At 38.8% G+C, this 16,628-nt stretch overlaps 1 protein-coding gene across 3 annotated transcripts in view; it reads right to left on the reverse strand.

Annotated features, from left to right (window-relative positions):
* Positions 1-16,628, reverse strand: part of LOC124117120 (integrin alpha pat-2-like) — a 118,987-nt gene that overhangs the window by 53,556 nt on the left and 48,803 nt on the right. The window contains exon 5 of one of the 3 annotated variants that reach the window (XM_046478852.2): positions 1,085-1,149. In XM_046478852.2, the coding sequence (XP_046334808.2) occupies positions 1,085-1,149 (65 nt within the window). Of the gene's footprint in view, positions 1-1,084; positions 1,150-11,227; positions 11,308-11,904; positions 11,985-16,628 lie in introns of all 3 variants that reach the window. The other 2 variants (XM_048388791.1, XM_048388787.1) reach the window with 2 other exon arrangements.

Here is a 16,628-nt window from a genome sequence, read left to right on the forward strand (position 1 = left end):
CTTTTACATACAATTGTCTCCATGTCCTAGTGGACAAACGCCTGCCCAGAGGGAGGAAGGTTAGTGGTTCAATCCCCGGCCACGTCATACCTAAAGACATGACAAGATGGTACTTGTTGTTTCCCTGCCTGGTGCTCGGCATTTAGGGGCTAAAACAAGGACTGGTCGGCTCAGAGTCAGTAAACTGGGTCTGAGTGGGGTATTCAAGTTAAACTGCAGCATGGTATCTCAGTGGGCTAGTAGTATAAAACCAGCATTAAAACTGCAATCACTGTGAACGTGACGTTTAACCCCATTTCACCCTTAACCTTCATGATTATGTCTCCTTTATACACAGGATGGCCTACTGCTTGATTTCTTTGTTTGTTTCTTTGCTTGTTTGTATGTTTGTTTGTTTGTTTCCTGTTTAACGCTGCACAATATTCCAGCTATATGAGTCTGACCACCCGTGCTCGTTAGAAGTCCCCTTTTACATCAAGCATGGGTAGCTGAAGACCTATTGTACCCTGGATCTTCGCGGGTCTCTACTGCTAGAACTAGGAACACCATCATAAGGACAATGTCCTCTTTATCAAACCAACATAAATAACAATTTGTCAATTGTCACTAACTTGATTACTTACTTTTCTGCACTGTAGAAGACATCATAGAAGATAGGACAGGAATTATTGTACAGCAAAATCACAACAACACGAGCAAACATTCCCTGAATATCCCATAAACCTTTGAAACATCATTCCAAATGCACTTCAACACAAATGTTTGACATGCACAACTGCAAACATTTCACTTGTTTGGCCCAATAACAGCAATCTCACAAATCACAACACAGCACAACAACTTTAAAGGCACAAGGCACAACAACTTTAAAGGCACAAGGCACAACAACTTTAAAGGCACAACAACTTTAAAGGCACAACACAGCAAAACAGCTTTAAAGGCACAACAAAAACATAACACCATTTTGAATATAAGGTTCAGGGTCGGCATGGATTCTTGAGATTAGTGCGCATGGATTCTTGAAGTTAGTGCGAGAACGTCATGCATCTTCACAGCATGACACGCGCATGTCCAACGGACTCACTTGCGAGAGAGCAACGCTCAGGCCTGACTGACAGAAGCCTTGTTTGTGGAAGCCCCACGCTCCATCTGTCGCCAGAGAGAGAGACACATGAAGTACATTCACCTACAGAGGGCGCTCACAGTGACACCCGTCATGACATTGGGACAGACACAATCTTCCATCATGCATCAGCAACTTTTACAAGTATCAAATTTGTCATTTTACATACCCTCATAGAAAACATAAATAAATGCTATTTATCATTTTCAAAATAAGAGAAATGGGAGGGTGAGGTGAGGGTGTGGATGGTGTGGGTTGAGGGCGTGGATTGATAGATGAGGGTTTGGATGGGCGAGGGTATGGATGGGGAGGGTGTGGATAGGCGAGGGTGTGGATGGGTGGGTGGGTGAGGTGGTGGATTGGCGAGGGTGTGGATGGGTGGGTGGGTGAGGTGGTTGATGGGCAGGGATGTGGATGGGTGTGGGTGAGGTGGTGGATGGGCAGGGATGTGGATGGACATGGGTGAGGTGGTGGATGGGCAAGGGTGTGGATGGGTATGTGGTGGGTGAGGGTGTGGATGGGTGTGTGGACGAAGGTGTAGATGGTGTGGATGGGTGGGTGGGTGAGGTGGTGGATGGGCAGGAGTGTGGATGGGCATGGGTGAGGTGGTGGATGGGCAAGGGTGTGGATGGGTGGATGGGCGAGGGTGTGGATGGCCGGGTGGGCAAGGGTGTGGATGGGTGGGTGGGTGAAGGTGTGGATGGTATGGATGGGTGGGTGAGAGTGTGGGGTGGTGAGGTTGTGGATTGGTGGGTGAGGGTGGTTTCCGATGGAACTGTGTATGAAGAGGAACCGGATAGGGCAGGGTATGTATTTGAGATTATGAATTTGGACACAATGTCATGACATCAGGTAGTAGTCGTCCCGTCTACCTCTACCATGACTTACCATTCCTTCTAATCAGCTGACCGACCTTCACCAATCACATGCCTGTGTGTCTACCAGACATGTCTAGAAATCAATTTAACCTAGAACCAGGCCAGACCAGTTGTCTTGTTTTATTAAAAAAGGTTTTCCAAAAATAAAAAGTATTTGTTTATTGAAATTACGTTTTCCAAACATAATTTTTCTAGTATACTTGTTAATTTTTTTATATTTTGGCATATTGAGCAATAAAATTTGAGAAAACAAGGAAATAATTGATCTGGCCTGAAACAACAACTTAATGAAGGTGCTAACGCTCCACGGTGGACCTAGTCATGCATAAAGTAAACTAACTGAAACTAAATAAAGAAAGACGATCTATGGAAACTGTAAAGAAATACAATATCAAAATAAAAGTAAACAATAAATTATGCACAAAATAAGAAGTGATCTGTTCACAAGTCGGTAGCCGAGTACAACATCAATCATTCTGTGACAATGCAAAGGCCACCTGGAAATAAAATTCTAATTAATTTCTCCATCAAATGCACTGGAATACAATATTTACCACATAGTGACAACATTTACATCGTCAAACATTGTGCAACATTCCCAGATAGCAGACAGGTGCACAGGACAACACTTATACAATGTGCAACATTGCACATAATCTCTGACCAGTTGGCAGACAGGTGCACAGGACAACACTTATACAATGTGCAACATTGCACATAATCTCTCACCAGTTTGCAGACAGGTGCACAGGACAACACTTATAGAATGTGCAACATTGCACATAATCTCTTACCAGTTTGCAAACAAGTGCACAGGACAACACTTATAGAATGTGCAACATTGCACATAATCTCTCACCAGTTTGCAGACAGGTGCACATCAATGCTTACACAATGTGCAACATTGCACATAATCTCTCACCAGTTTGCAGACAGGTGCACAGGACAACACTTACACAATGTGCAACATTGCACATGAAGACAAGGCATAGACACATGACATGTGCAACAATTGTGCAAAATTCAACACAATATAGAAATCGTTTTACAGTCGGACGAGTGTGCAATATAGGGAAATATTAGTTACAAGTGCGAAGAATATACTGGACTGTAGTTGTATTGGGAAAATGTAACATATTACCCTTGATCATCAGAAAATTTGAGCGAGAGACACCACAGTCAGCAATATTCCAGCTACATCCCAGGAGCGTGTAAATAAACAAGTCTGGGCCATGTAGACCAGTGGATGATAGCATGAGCAACATAAAATGTCATCAGTACGTCTGATTGAGGAAACAACCCGAGACTCATTCTAATGTTGTTTTGTTTGTTGTATAACTCTGCTCTCGGCAATATTCCAGCTATATGAGTGAGTGAGTATGGTTTAACGCCACTTTTAGCAATATTCCAGCAATGGGCTTCGCACATTGTACCCATGTCGGGAATCGAACCCGGATCTTCCGAGTGATGAGCAAACACTTTATCCACTAGGCTACCTGACCGCCCCTAACCTTGATATGACCTCCTATGGAGGAATTTGTCGAGGTATGATGTCAGAGTATATGTGATGTTAATGAGATAGCTGCATAAATAAATAAATAAATAAATAATCATGTCTGGACGAGACAGTCCAGTGATTGATATCATGAGCATGATCCTTGCAATAGGGTTACGTTAGTCGCTGCTTCACGGGTCACATTCTAATAAGATCACTGCCCTTGATCCCACATGAGTCGAGGGATGTCCTTATAAATTCAACAACAAAACTCACAACAATCCTTTTTTTGCCTCATGTAAGTAGAATATGCATTCGGGGCATTAATGAGTTGATGTATTTATCTCAATCATGGTGTAAAATGAAGTACCAATGACAGGTAGTTTAACATCTATGAAAGATGAGGATCCAGCACCACACATTCACTTCACAGCTTGACCGCAACTCCAAGGTGAACAAGACCAAAGCCGAAAGTTAGACCTATCAAATTATTTCCTGTCTGCCATAGTCAATAGATACTATCTTCTCTACCAATTTTAACAACCTTATTATCATCCTTTGATCTGCCACCAGAGGGCAGTGTTTGCCATGCAGTATAGGATATATTGCACCCCTCTAATACACCTGTTTCCTCTGAGGCCTGATTGGCTGTAAATTAATGGAAGGCGATACAGACAGGAACTACTGCAGAACCTCACCAGGTGTTCCTCGACCGTCCTGCCCGTGTAGTCAACATCTAGACTCACAGCCCCTCCACCATGTTATTTTCCCTTCCTCCCAGCCATTACTATAATGCTGTAGCACCACATGAAGCAAGTCTAGATTAATCTAGTCTGTCTCACAGTCCCTAAAACCATGTTATTTTCCCTTCCTCCCAGCCATTACTATAATGCCGTAGCTCTCCATGAAGCAAGTCTAGACTTACCACAGTGTGAGCGAGTGAGTGAGTAAGTGAGTATGGTTTTACGCCGCTTTTAGCAATATTCCAGCAATATCACGGCGGGGGACACCAGAAATGGGCTTCACACATTGTACCCATGTCGAGAATCGAACCCGGGTCTTCGGCATGACGAGCGAACGCTTTAACCACTTGGCTACCCGACCACCCTAGACTTGCCACAGACTCTGAAACTCCCATCTCACTGGGTTCCTTTTCAAATTAAATGTAGTTGCTTTTTTCTATTAAATTTTATTTTCAAAGACAAAGTGTTAGTCTAGGTCAACATGAAGTCATGATCGCAAGACTGTTTTTAAAGAAGACCACAGTGAGCCAACTGACCATCCAAGGGAGTGGAATCAGGTCATTCAGTCGTCACTTGCCTCATCAGGTAGCCAAACTTTTATGATCTAGATCAACCTAGCTGCATTGATGGGCCTGTTGACACAGAGACAATATGTCTTAATTTCACCAGAGTTCTACTAACAAACTCTACCACTACAGCTACAATAGGAGTCAATGTGAGTCGCCATTTTTGAGTACACAGTCATATTGAGGCAAGTCGCCATTTAAGAGTACAGTCATGGTGAGGTGAGTCGCCATTTAAGAGTACCGTCTTATTGAGGTGAGTCACCTTTTAAGAGTGCAATCATATTGAGGTGAATTGCCATTTAAGAGCACAGTCATATTGAGGCGAGTCACCTTTTAAGAATACAGTCATATTGAGGTGAGTCGCCATTTAAGAGCACAGTCATATTGAGGTGAGTTGCCATTTAAGAGTACAGTCATATTGAGGTGAGTTGCGATTTAAGAATACACAGTCATATTGAGGTGAGTTGCCATGTAAGAGTACAGTCATATTGAGGTGAGTTGCCATTTAAGAGCACAGTCATATTGAGGTGAGTTGCGATTTAAGAGTACAGTCATATTGAGGTGAGTTGCGATTTAAGAGTACAGTCATATTGAGTTGAGTTGCCATTTAAGAGTACAGTCATATTGAGGTGAGTTGCGATTTAAGAGTACAGTCATATTGAGGTGAGTTGCCATTTAAGAGTACACAGTCATATTGAGGTGAGTTGCCATTTAAGAGTACAGTCATATTGAGGTGAGTTGCGATTTAAGAGTACAGTCATATTGAGGTGAGTCACCATTTAAGAGCACAGTCATAGATGAGTCGCCATTTAAGAGCAGTCATATTGAGGTGAGTCACCATTTAAGAGCAGTCATATTGAGGTGAGTCACCATTTAAAAACAGTCATATTGAGGTGAGTCGCCATTTAGGAGTACAGTCATATTGAGGTGAGTCAACATTTAAGAGTACAGTCATATTGGGGTGAGTCACAGTCATATTGACAGAAGTGCCTGAAATAGCAGTATACTACCCTGTCGCCTAAATATTTTAGGAGGAATTGTGCTATCGTCAAGAAACTTCATATTTGCAAACTTCATATTTACCGTTTATCAGTTTATTTCAGTTACCACGAGAACTGTAGAGGTGCATTGTGGGATAATATGAGAAACAATGAGTGACATGAGATGAAAACAAATGGCGTTTCATCCAGTATTATTTCTAGCAATTTTCATCCCTGTATCAATATTCTTCGTGAATAGAAAGCGGTCTGTTCCAACAGAGCCATGTTGGTGATGGGGCAATATAGATATGTTATCCCCCCCCCCCCCCCCCCGGCAAGGGGCAGTACATTGTGTGATATGACACAGCTATCAGCATCTGTCTCCTCCAATGAGATACAGTAAGCTTCTTTTTACACCACTGGACACCAGACAGATATACTCTCCATATTGGGTTACTCCCTGACACATTGCCAATTAACCATCACAGTAAAGGAAGCCCTTTGTTTCTCATGAATGAAGAGTGGGCTATATAGCCAGTATACTACGCCACTGCCTCAACTCAATCATTCTTGTCTCTCCTTACAACTTTTCTCACTAAGCATTATCTGTTTTACCCCTTCCTTTTCCTTTCTATTTTCTTTATTTTGGCCTCTTCCTACATGCTTAGGCCAGACTGATATCTTTTTGGTTTCTTGGTCAATATGCCAACTATAAGGTAGCAAAAATTACAATATAATTGGGATCAAGTTGAAGATAACTTCAAAAAAGAAACTTCTGAAATAAACTTTGTAACCCCCAAAACAAAACTATGTTAAAAAGGAACCATGTTTCTATACAAACATAATTTAGAAATATTATTGTAAATATAAAACGTATGTCAAATTTCAACACTGATCTGGTCTCACAAATGCTTCTTTCCTCCAGAGACCGTACAATAGTGACTATTGAATAGTCCATTATATGGTCTCTGTTTCCACTTTCCACACAAGTTCACTTTTGTCTATCCCTTGTTATACACTGATCCAACTGAATATACTGCTGATAAAATGGCAGACAATTCAAAAGAGACTGTAAACCACAGGTACAGCTTATTCTCACTTGCACTTGCTCAACAAGTTTCCACATAAGAAAAATAACATAATGGTTTGAATATATTGCTGATGGAATATTCATCATCTGGAAATCAAGACATATTATCATCATGTTTTTCATTTATCTTGTGTCTAAAATACATGGGATCTAGTTGAAAGAAAAAAAAATGAAAGAAAATCAAAATCTGTAACATTTTGTAGGAGCACTGAGCAGGTAAATCATATTTAGAATCCAGAACGTAAAATATTTGACGAGTTTCAATTTTCCTGAAACAGTTAACAGATGCTTGCTCTGTTCCACCTCATCAACGACCAATCTGTAGCGAGACCCAGGCAGCAAACCAGATCCTCCTTCTGACATTGGCACCCTCATAATCCCATCGAACAAAATAACACGTCCTCCCACCCCACCCCGAAACCCAGGTAAACCTGCCATCTGCTTCCATGAAAAAAACCAGATTGGTACTCACAGTGATTTATGTTACAAGCCAATAACGATGTTGAACATTTTTTTGTACTTTTCAATTTTGTGCACCAACCAAGCAAGCCTGTCTAATACTAGGACTGATGGAAATGTGATCCGCCATCGGCAGAACCTGTGTAATTAGCGGAGATTAAAACATCATCTAATTGCCTCAATCTCTGGGCAAGATCAGTGGTTTGAAGCTCGATGACGGGAGATGTTTTTTACGGTTCATGTGAGGACAATAGGTACGCCCCTGTGATGTGGGATAGAGAGTTCGGGAGAGTTAGGTTACATTCCGGTGCCATGCTTCGCCTTCATTCAACATATGTGCCTCACTCAGAAATAATTTATGTTTTCTCTAATGTAGCTAAATGTAAAACAACATTAGTCTCATTATCTCGTTTGTTCTCATGCCCTGTAATTCCCTATGTAACAAAAGAATATCCTTTTTTCATGAAGTCCTTTTAAGGGATGTGTAATTTATTTTTCCTGAGAATATGTTTCATGTATCGGTGGAGGGGGTTGTCTTTAAAATAGCATCCTACGACCAATTCCATCATCCCAGCACCACCCTTAATAAAGGACCAGTCCCTATGATCTAATAAATAGGAACATCCTACTTTTCAAATAAGCTTGTAAAATATGATAGCGTCCTACAACCAATTCCACTGGCCAAACACAACCTTTTGATAAAGGACCAGTCCCTACGATCTAATAAATAGGAACATCCTACTTTTCAAATAAGCTTGTAAAAAATGATAGCGTCCTACAACCAATTCCACTGGCCAAACACAACCTTTTGATAAAGGACCAGTCCCTACGATCTAATAAATAGGAACATCCTACTTTTCAAATAAGCTTGTAAAAAATGATAGCGTCCTACAACCAATTCCACTGGCCAAACACAACCTTTTGATAAAGGACCAGTCCCTACGATCTAATAGATAGGAACAAAGTAGTATATGATGCACCACTATTGTATATTTATCCACCAAGAGGTGTCCATGATGAATATATAACTATGACAAAATGTGAAACCATGTACCAGAACTGTGAAAAGGATAAAAGTCATAAAAAGATAGATCTGAAAAAGGTTTACTTTATGATACAGAAGTGATCAAATATGAAATGACAGGTTTGACCTGTCATGAGAAATACAGATGCTATGGTTTGTGACAAAACATCAGTAGCATTCCACATAGAAACAAGTAAGGAAAAATATCTGATTATCTCACATTCATTGTATTGCCTTCTGAGATGCAGATATCTGATATGAGATACACAGAAAATAGACAGGAAGAATGTCTACCAACTGAAAGAGACCCTTAACGAGCCAACTAAATTGCTGAAGGCCCTGTTGAGATAAACCTGCCTACGTGGGTAGTGATGACTGTAAACAAAGTCAGCTGAAAGACTCAAGGAACGAGGCAACAACAGTGTACCACAACACAAGCGAACAAGAACCCAGGGGAAGAACATGTACATATTCTAAACAATGTCTGACTGAAAGGGCACAAGAGGCCTAGTTGTCTAAGTTGCAGCAATTTACTGTGCAGGGTTGCCTTCCTTAGCTGTGCCAGGATATCCTTGTTATAGGTTTGAATCCTAGATTTGCCCTGATAGGATCATTTGATGTCACACAATACCAGTGCTTGTGTTCCAATATAGGTCCAGAAGGTAGCCTTTATTTATTTAATTTATTAATTAACTGTTTTCCTTCAGCAACTTTAGCCACTAGTTTGAAGTTTGAGTTTAATCAAATGTTTTCGGTCTGCTCACTGAAAAGAGATCAATGGGCAAGTCTGGACACAAAATGTTCTTGGCAAAGATTGCGAAAATTCCATTACATCTATCAGTGTACAATCCCAATAACATTTGAAAAATTAAACATAAATTTGAATAATACAACTTCTATAAATTTGAATCCTACAACATGTCCAATAGACTTTCCTATTAGACAATATGCTGTCATAACCACCTGGGTCCAGAAACATCTTATAACACCACTAAACAATACCGGTACTACTTTCCTATTGGACAATATGCTGTCATAACCACCTGGGTCCAGAAACATCTTACAACACCACTAAACAATACCGGTACTACTTTCCTATTAGACAATATGCTGTCATAACCACCTGGGTCCAGAAACATCTTACAACACCACTAAACAATACTACTTTCCTAATGCACAATATGCTGTCATTACCACCTGGGTCTAGAAACCTCTTACAACACCACTAAACAATACATTCCTACTGGACACCACTAGAAACATACTACTTCCCTATTGGACAATCTACAGTCACCTGAGTCAAGTAAACCCGTATAACACCACAAAACAATACTCAATCCCTATTGGCTAAAACCAACCATACATTCCAAAGGTGGCTTATCAACCTCCTGACTGGACGGAGGGATTGACTGTCAAGATAGTCCTGACCAGGCTATTGTCTGTTGACAGGGGGAGATAACTCAGTGTCAAAGGTTATCCAGTGAAAGTACATCATTAGTTACTGTTGAACACTCCCTCTAGACCAACACCGACAGACCCCAGCCAACTTCTGTCTATATTGTTCCTCCATAGCATGTCATTGGAACCAGATTTAGATCAGCATCAACAGTGCCATGTGATGAAGGAACTAGAGTCAGCACTTTCAGAGTGTGGTGAGGTCATGTGACTACTGTAAATCTTGAAATTAACGCGAGCGTGAATTAAATGCGAAAAATGCGAGTGGTCTTTGCTCGCATTTTTAAACATCGCATTTAGATCAACAATAAGACATTTTGGATAGTAAAAATACCAATATAGACATACGCTGATGAATTCGACACCACTGTTTATTGAGCAGCATTTGTATATAAAGTAATTCAGCCTGGACAGGGCCAGGTCCACGTACTGTAGTGTCACCGGTACACACCATGAGCTGTTAAGTACTTAAACATACTCTCCTCGTGTATCACTCATGATATGAGTGAGTGAGTATGGTTTTACGATGCTTTTAGCAATATTCCTGCAATAACACTGGAAAATGGTCTTCACACATTGTAACAATGTGGGGAATAAAGCCCGGGCCTTTGGCGTGACGAGCAAACGCTTTAGCCACTAAGCTCATGTTATGAACTTTTTAATGAAAACTAATGATACAGAAAAATGCATCTGTCTTACATATTGGACACATGAACCTTGTATGGATAACAGGGGGCACGGGTGGCCCAGTCGTCTAAGGTGCCGCGATTCGCTGTGCAGAGTTGTGTCCCTTGGGCACGCCAGAAACCTATGATTTTGGGTTTGAATCCTGGTTCGCCCTGATTATGTTTGAAGGTTTGTCAGCACCATACCCGTGCTCGTGGGTTTCACCGAAGTGGTAAACGTCTGAGACCTGCATCACTTTGGGCTTTCCCCCCACATTAAGCTGACATGCTGTGATATAACTGTAATACTGTTAAAAGCGGCATTAAACCCAACTCACTCACTCACTCATTAGGTGAACAAAGGAGCAGGAAGTAGCCCTGAAATGTGTTCCAAACAATATAGAAGTTGTTATCCATAAAAGATTCATGTCTTCATGTCCTGACTTCAAAATGCCTATCAAAGACCATATTCTATGTATTTTAACTACAAATCTACAGTTTGCGAAAGCAGAAATGATTGGTTGTTTCCATCAAGTTCCACCATGCTACAGTTGTGAGATCTTATGTGACAGAAAAACGCAGCAAATGTCTAACACATTTTAAACTCAGAAAAGCGGACCTGCAAATCAGGTTTGCGTCTCAAGAACTACACGAAATAAAAGCGAAGGAATTAAGACCAGGAAGACGAGAAATAAAAAGTACACAAAAGTAGAGTCTGTGATAAAGAAGGTTTCACATGATTAACTTACTTCGGTCACCGAGGCGGAAAGCCCCGCCTGGCAATAGCCGTGTTTGTGAAACTGGTCGGAGACAGGAAGTCGATCCACCGCTGACGGTAGAGGAGGAGGGAAAAAGTTATTAAAGAGGAGATAACTCCTTTGAAAATACATGCACAAGCCAGTTTCCTCAACCCCAATACCTGATGATGATGATGATGATGATGATGATGATGATTTGAGCGGGATGATGGGTCTTGGTGTACATGTGGTTGATGTAATTGGTGGATATTCTAAGCAGGAACAGATTGACAGCTCAGACTCGTACTGTGCAAGGATGGATATGACATATATATCCCAAAGAGAATATACGATGGGTGCTGCATTAGCATCTATAAATGGTAAATATGTCATAACAGTATCATGCCCAACACCCTGACGCCCAACACCCTGACGTACTTTGTGGAGCGGTGGTCTGACAGCCTAAACATGCTGTATTGGTTTCGTTACGTCAAAAAAGGCAAAATTGGTAATAAATGTTCTGATGATGAAATTTGAGTTTGTTTGCGAAACTGGATTGTGCATCAGCATCCGTATACATCACCTTCTGGCGAATCTAACTCCTGCCTTTCTCATTTATAGTCAAAAAGTTGAAACTGTCGTCATGGTAACCTAAAAGAGGCATCACCATGGAAACAGGAGTGACTTACTGAAGTTACGGTGGCTGAGAAGCCTGACTGGCAGTATCCTTGCTTGTGGTATTGGTCAGCTACCCACCGCCGGTCTACCTCTAGAAAAACCCCATGCAAAAACCATGTGATCATTGAGTTGTTAGTGCAGCACACGACACAAAGGCAAAGTAAACACGACAAACTTGGAAACTCTTCACGATGGTAGTGGCTTTTCGTTCCGGGATCACTTCCAAACATAACATAGCTTATACTTGTAAACAACTACTTTTGGTAAACAAGATCTTTTTAGGTACTTTTTATAGCCTTGTCTTCTAATAGGAAATATGCTTGAAATAACTAGACTTGTGTTTGGAATAACAAAGTCAAGTAGGTTAATTTTTATCGGAATGCATGCAAAAAGTTCATGTATACAATCACCTAAGTTAAATTAGATGAAAAGCACCATGTACTGTTATCCTTAAAACTGTAATATTTATTGTAATCTCTATTGCAACCTCTATTGTAAACAATATTGTAATCTCTATTGTAATAAAAATTGTAATCTATATTGTAATAAATACTGTAATCTCTATTGTAATAAATACTGGAATCTCTATTGTAATCTCTATTGTAATAAATACTGTAATACATACTGTAATCTCTATTGTAACCTCTATTGTAAACAATATTGTAATCTCTACTGTAATAAATATTGTAATCTCTGTTGTAATAAATACTATTATCTCTACTGTAATAGATATTGTAATCTCTATTGTAACAAATATTGTAATCTCTGTTGTAATCTTTACTGTAATCTCTATTGTAATCTCTGTTGTAATCTCTACTGTAATCTCTACTGTAATCTATATTGTAATCTCTACTGTAATCTCTACTGTAATCTCTATTGTAATTTCTGTTGTAATCTCTATTGTAATCTCTATTGTAATCTCTACTGTAATCTCTACTGTAATCTATATTGTAATCTATAAAGTAATCTCTATTGTAATCTCTACTGTATTAAATACTGTAATAAACATTGTAATAAATATTGTAAAAAATACTATAATCTCTTTTGTATTAAATACTGTAATAAACATTGTAATCTCTATTGTAATAAATACTGTAATAAACATTGTAATCTCTATTGTAATAAATACTGTAATCTACACCTGTTTACAGTACACTGTGTGAAGAGTGTCCAAGTTTGTCTCCTGTGAAGCAGTGAAACTCAGGTGTATCCCGTTCTCAAGGTCAGTCAGAGAGGGAGGTCAAAGGTTGCTGCCTCTACTATAACAGTACTCATTTCACAAAATAACAAATAATAAGATATATTTTAAACAATTTTTGCTTTAATGTTTTGTAAAAAGGCTGTGTTTAAAGAATTTTGTACTAAATCGTTTTGTTTCTTTCTTTTTTTTGAAAGGCATTTAGAAGTGATACACATAAGGAAGAGAATTTATGGATGTCAACTTCTTTATCAAAAGGAACACAACATTTCAGTGTATATACTTTCTCCTCCATCAGGTGAATCATTCACTTGATGGAGGAGAAAGTATATACTCCGAAACATTGTGTTCCTCATGATAAAGAGGTTGACATACATAAATTCTCATCCTTTTTTTTTTTTTTAGTATTTCAAGACAATATTTTAGGAACTTAACTTCAAATCAAACCTCACATCATTCATTTATATATTTAGCCTCTGCCTCTTGGATACATTAAGCAAGACAAGGGACAAAAACAATTAATTTGTCTCATATAAAAATGCATAAAGTTAACAACACATGATTCAACATAGCAACCTATTAGTAGAACATTTATTTTAAGAAAATGAAATTATTTCCAGATTTATTTACTAATAAATATCAAACTTCACTTAATGAAATACTTTGTAAGAGAGGAAATAGGTTACTGAGAATAATTATTTAATCATTTACAATGTCATTGATTACTCAAACAAATCCATATTTTCACTAGATTAATTAATTGTTGTAAACATTTACACAGAATCATCTCACAATGAATAAAATCTGTCAGTCAAGAATCCAATTGACTGACAATTTATTACAACGTCTAATTCCCATATTTCTCACTTAACCAGTTCCATCCACTATCAAATATAGATTTCTTTTCCATACATTTATGAGATTTCCGTCAACAAACTGAGAGTTTCAGATTCAATGGTTAAAGTCTCGAGTCCCCACTAAAGCAAAAAGTCAGCCCCTGGGTGTTTGAGCGGAGCTGCCGACATCCTCCTCCGTGCAGTGGTCAGATCAATGAATCACAACCACCAACAACGTGACGAATGAAAGCAAATATTCGGCCAATAATGAGCTGGTATTAATTTTCTTCTCACTTTCAGGAAATAACATCTCTGTCCATGTTCAAGTCTTGATGTTCTTGTTGGTTTAGTTGTAACATTTGAACTTTAAACAGAACGAGGCTAAATATTGACAAATTTCAGAAAGACATGTAAAAAGTACCAGATATTTTCAGTTCTAATAATGGCATCAATTTCCTGTGCTTACAAGGGAGGAAATCTGAATTTGGGGTTATGAACCTTAACAGATTGTCGTGACAGGCTAGTGGAAAAGATCAAATATATCAAAGATCAAATAGATCAAAGAATATCAAATATACTTACTTGATCAAAGTATTAAGTTAATAAAATGTTTTTATATTTCGACTTTATCACATCATTTTGATAACGTACAAACTGAGAAAGTAGGAAAAACGACTGGATGATAACAAAAATCTCACTCTCATGTCTTTTGATATCAAATATATCAATTCTCAACATAAAGTTAAAAAACACTTGGCAAGTTGGAATTTTAAACTGTTATCAGTTTGTGTTGATATATTTGATATTGAAAGTCACATGGGGGAGATTCTCTTGTTAGAAATAAAATAACTTTGTTTCACAACAAATTTCGTCAACTGAGCTAGTTATACTCTTGTTATATACTTATCTTTAAGAGTAAGTGAGTGAGTATGTTTTTACAACGCTTTTAGCAGTATTCCAGCAATATCACGGTTGGGGACACTGGAAATTTTGTCATGTTGATTCTGATTGTGTGTTGCAACCTTATAACAATGGAATATGACACTGTTTGTTTTAGTAACCTTTAAATCTTAATGAGCGTAATGTTTCATTCTATTGCAACCCTAAATATTGTCTTGACTGAATAATGTATCACTTAACGATTCTGGAAACAATAAAAAATCCTCTTTTTTTTTTTTTTAAATGAATACTGGTATCAAATAGGAAAAGAATAATTCGTTTTAAATTTTTAGCATTTGTACTAAAATAGAGGCAACCACCTTCCACAAATGTAACACAGATTATGTAACCAATTAAGCAAAATTGTGCTCATAAATGGAGAAGATTGCATTGAACGGGGGCATCCATTATAGCCAGAGATCCCAACAGATGCGAGTACATGTAGAGAAGAAGTGGTGGAGCGGGTACTGCCCTTGTCAGCAATATTACAACCAAATGGCAGTTCAGCAGGTTTGGATCTGAACAAGTGGTTGATAGCATGACCACCCACATTGATGGGGTATGGTGACACACAGAATCAGCCAGGTCATTGCAAATTGTTCAAACCATTTGAAGCTGCCATTGTTGTCACCCGATCCCCATCTTAGTTGCCCTTTGTGACAAGCAACATGTTCTTTCCTTTGAGACGAGGAAAACATTGTTAAAATGTAATTTTGATAAAAGTTTTTTTGATCACTCAGAAATTCTTGTTTTGTGCCACAGCACTAATTCACCAAAAAAATATTTTTATTGTTATATTAACAGTTTTAAAAAGCAATTACTACTCTACATTGAGGGAAGATCTAAAATTCTAGTAAAAACTTAATATTACTTCAACCATGCCAAATACACGCGTGGCCAAATTTTGGTGAGTAGTTAAAAGTAAGGGAAAATAAGCCAACTAAATGATGAAAAATTATCAAGTGGTATTTTAAAGAGTGTGTCTGAAATCCCAACCAGAATGCACATTGAATATCTGTACTTCCTGTTAAGCCAAGGAAAGATAACCCTTGTTACAACTCAATTCCAGTCCATCAATTTCAATTAATATTTCCCATGATTTACAAGTCAATCAAAGTGACAAAAAAATTCAGACTTCCAAAAATGTCAGAATCAAAATTTCCATATATATATATATGTAACCATAGAAACCAAAAAAAGGAATTTCAGACACTTTCTACAAACCATAAGGGGGAATCGAAAAACTGAAAGGGGACTACAGTAGTGAATGAAATATCTACGATAAGTACCCAGCCCTCCTATATACAGGAAAACCCTGCTAGCTTAGGATGCGTGCACAGCCAGCATATGCTGCAGATTGCAGAAGATGCGTAATGGCCGATCACCATGACACATTGAAGGCACCAGGCAGGGGGGCCGCCATGTTTATTATCTAATTACTCCTCGCTATGATTGAAGTGCAAGTGTTCTATTCATTGGATATTCTAAAATGGTGACTCTGTGAACAAGAATTCATTCGGATATGAACTTAATTTGTTGTAGTGTCACAAGCAGCACTATTCCTATACATGTATATGATAGTGGGCTGTAAGAAATCAATCCTGGCCCACACAATCCAGTGATTGATATCATGAGCAACATTTCACACCATCAACCCAACTTCGGATGGGGCTGGATACCATAACAAAACCTGGCAGACAACAGCTGAGAGTTGTCTCCCCTGTTGTCATTAGCAGCAACCCTCTGTGACCCCATTTTGGCC

This window comes from Haliotis rufescens, unplaced genomic scaffold (genome assembly GCF_023055435.1).
Source record: "Haliotis rufescens isolate VD_foot unplaced genomic scaffold, xgHalRufe1.0.p SCAF_10, whole genome shotgun sequence".
In the NCBI taxonomy this organism is placed as follows: Eukaryota; Metazoa; Mollusca; class Gastropoda; order Lepetellida; family Haliotidae; genus Haliotis; species Haliotis rufescens.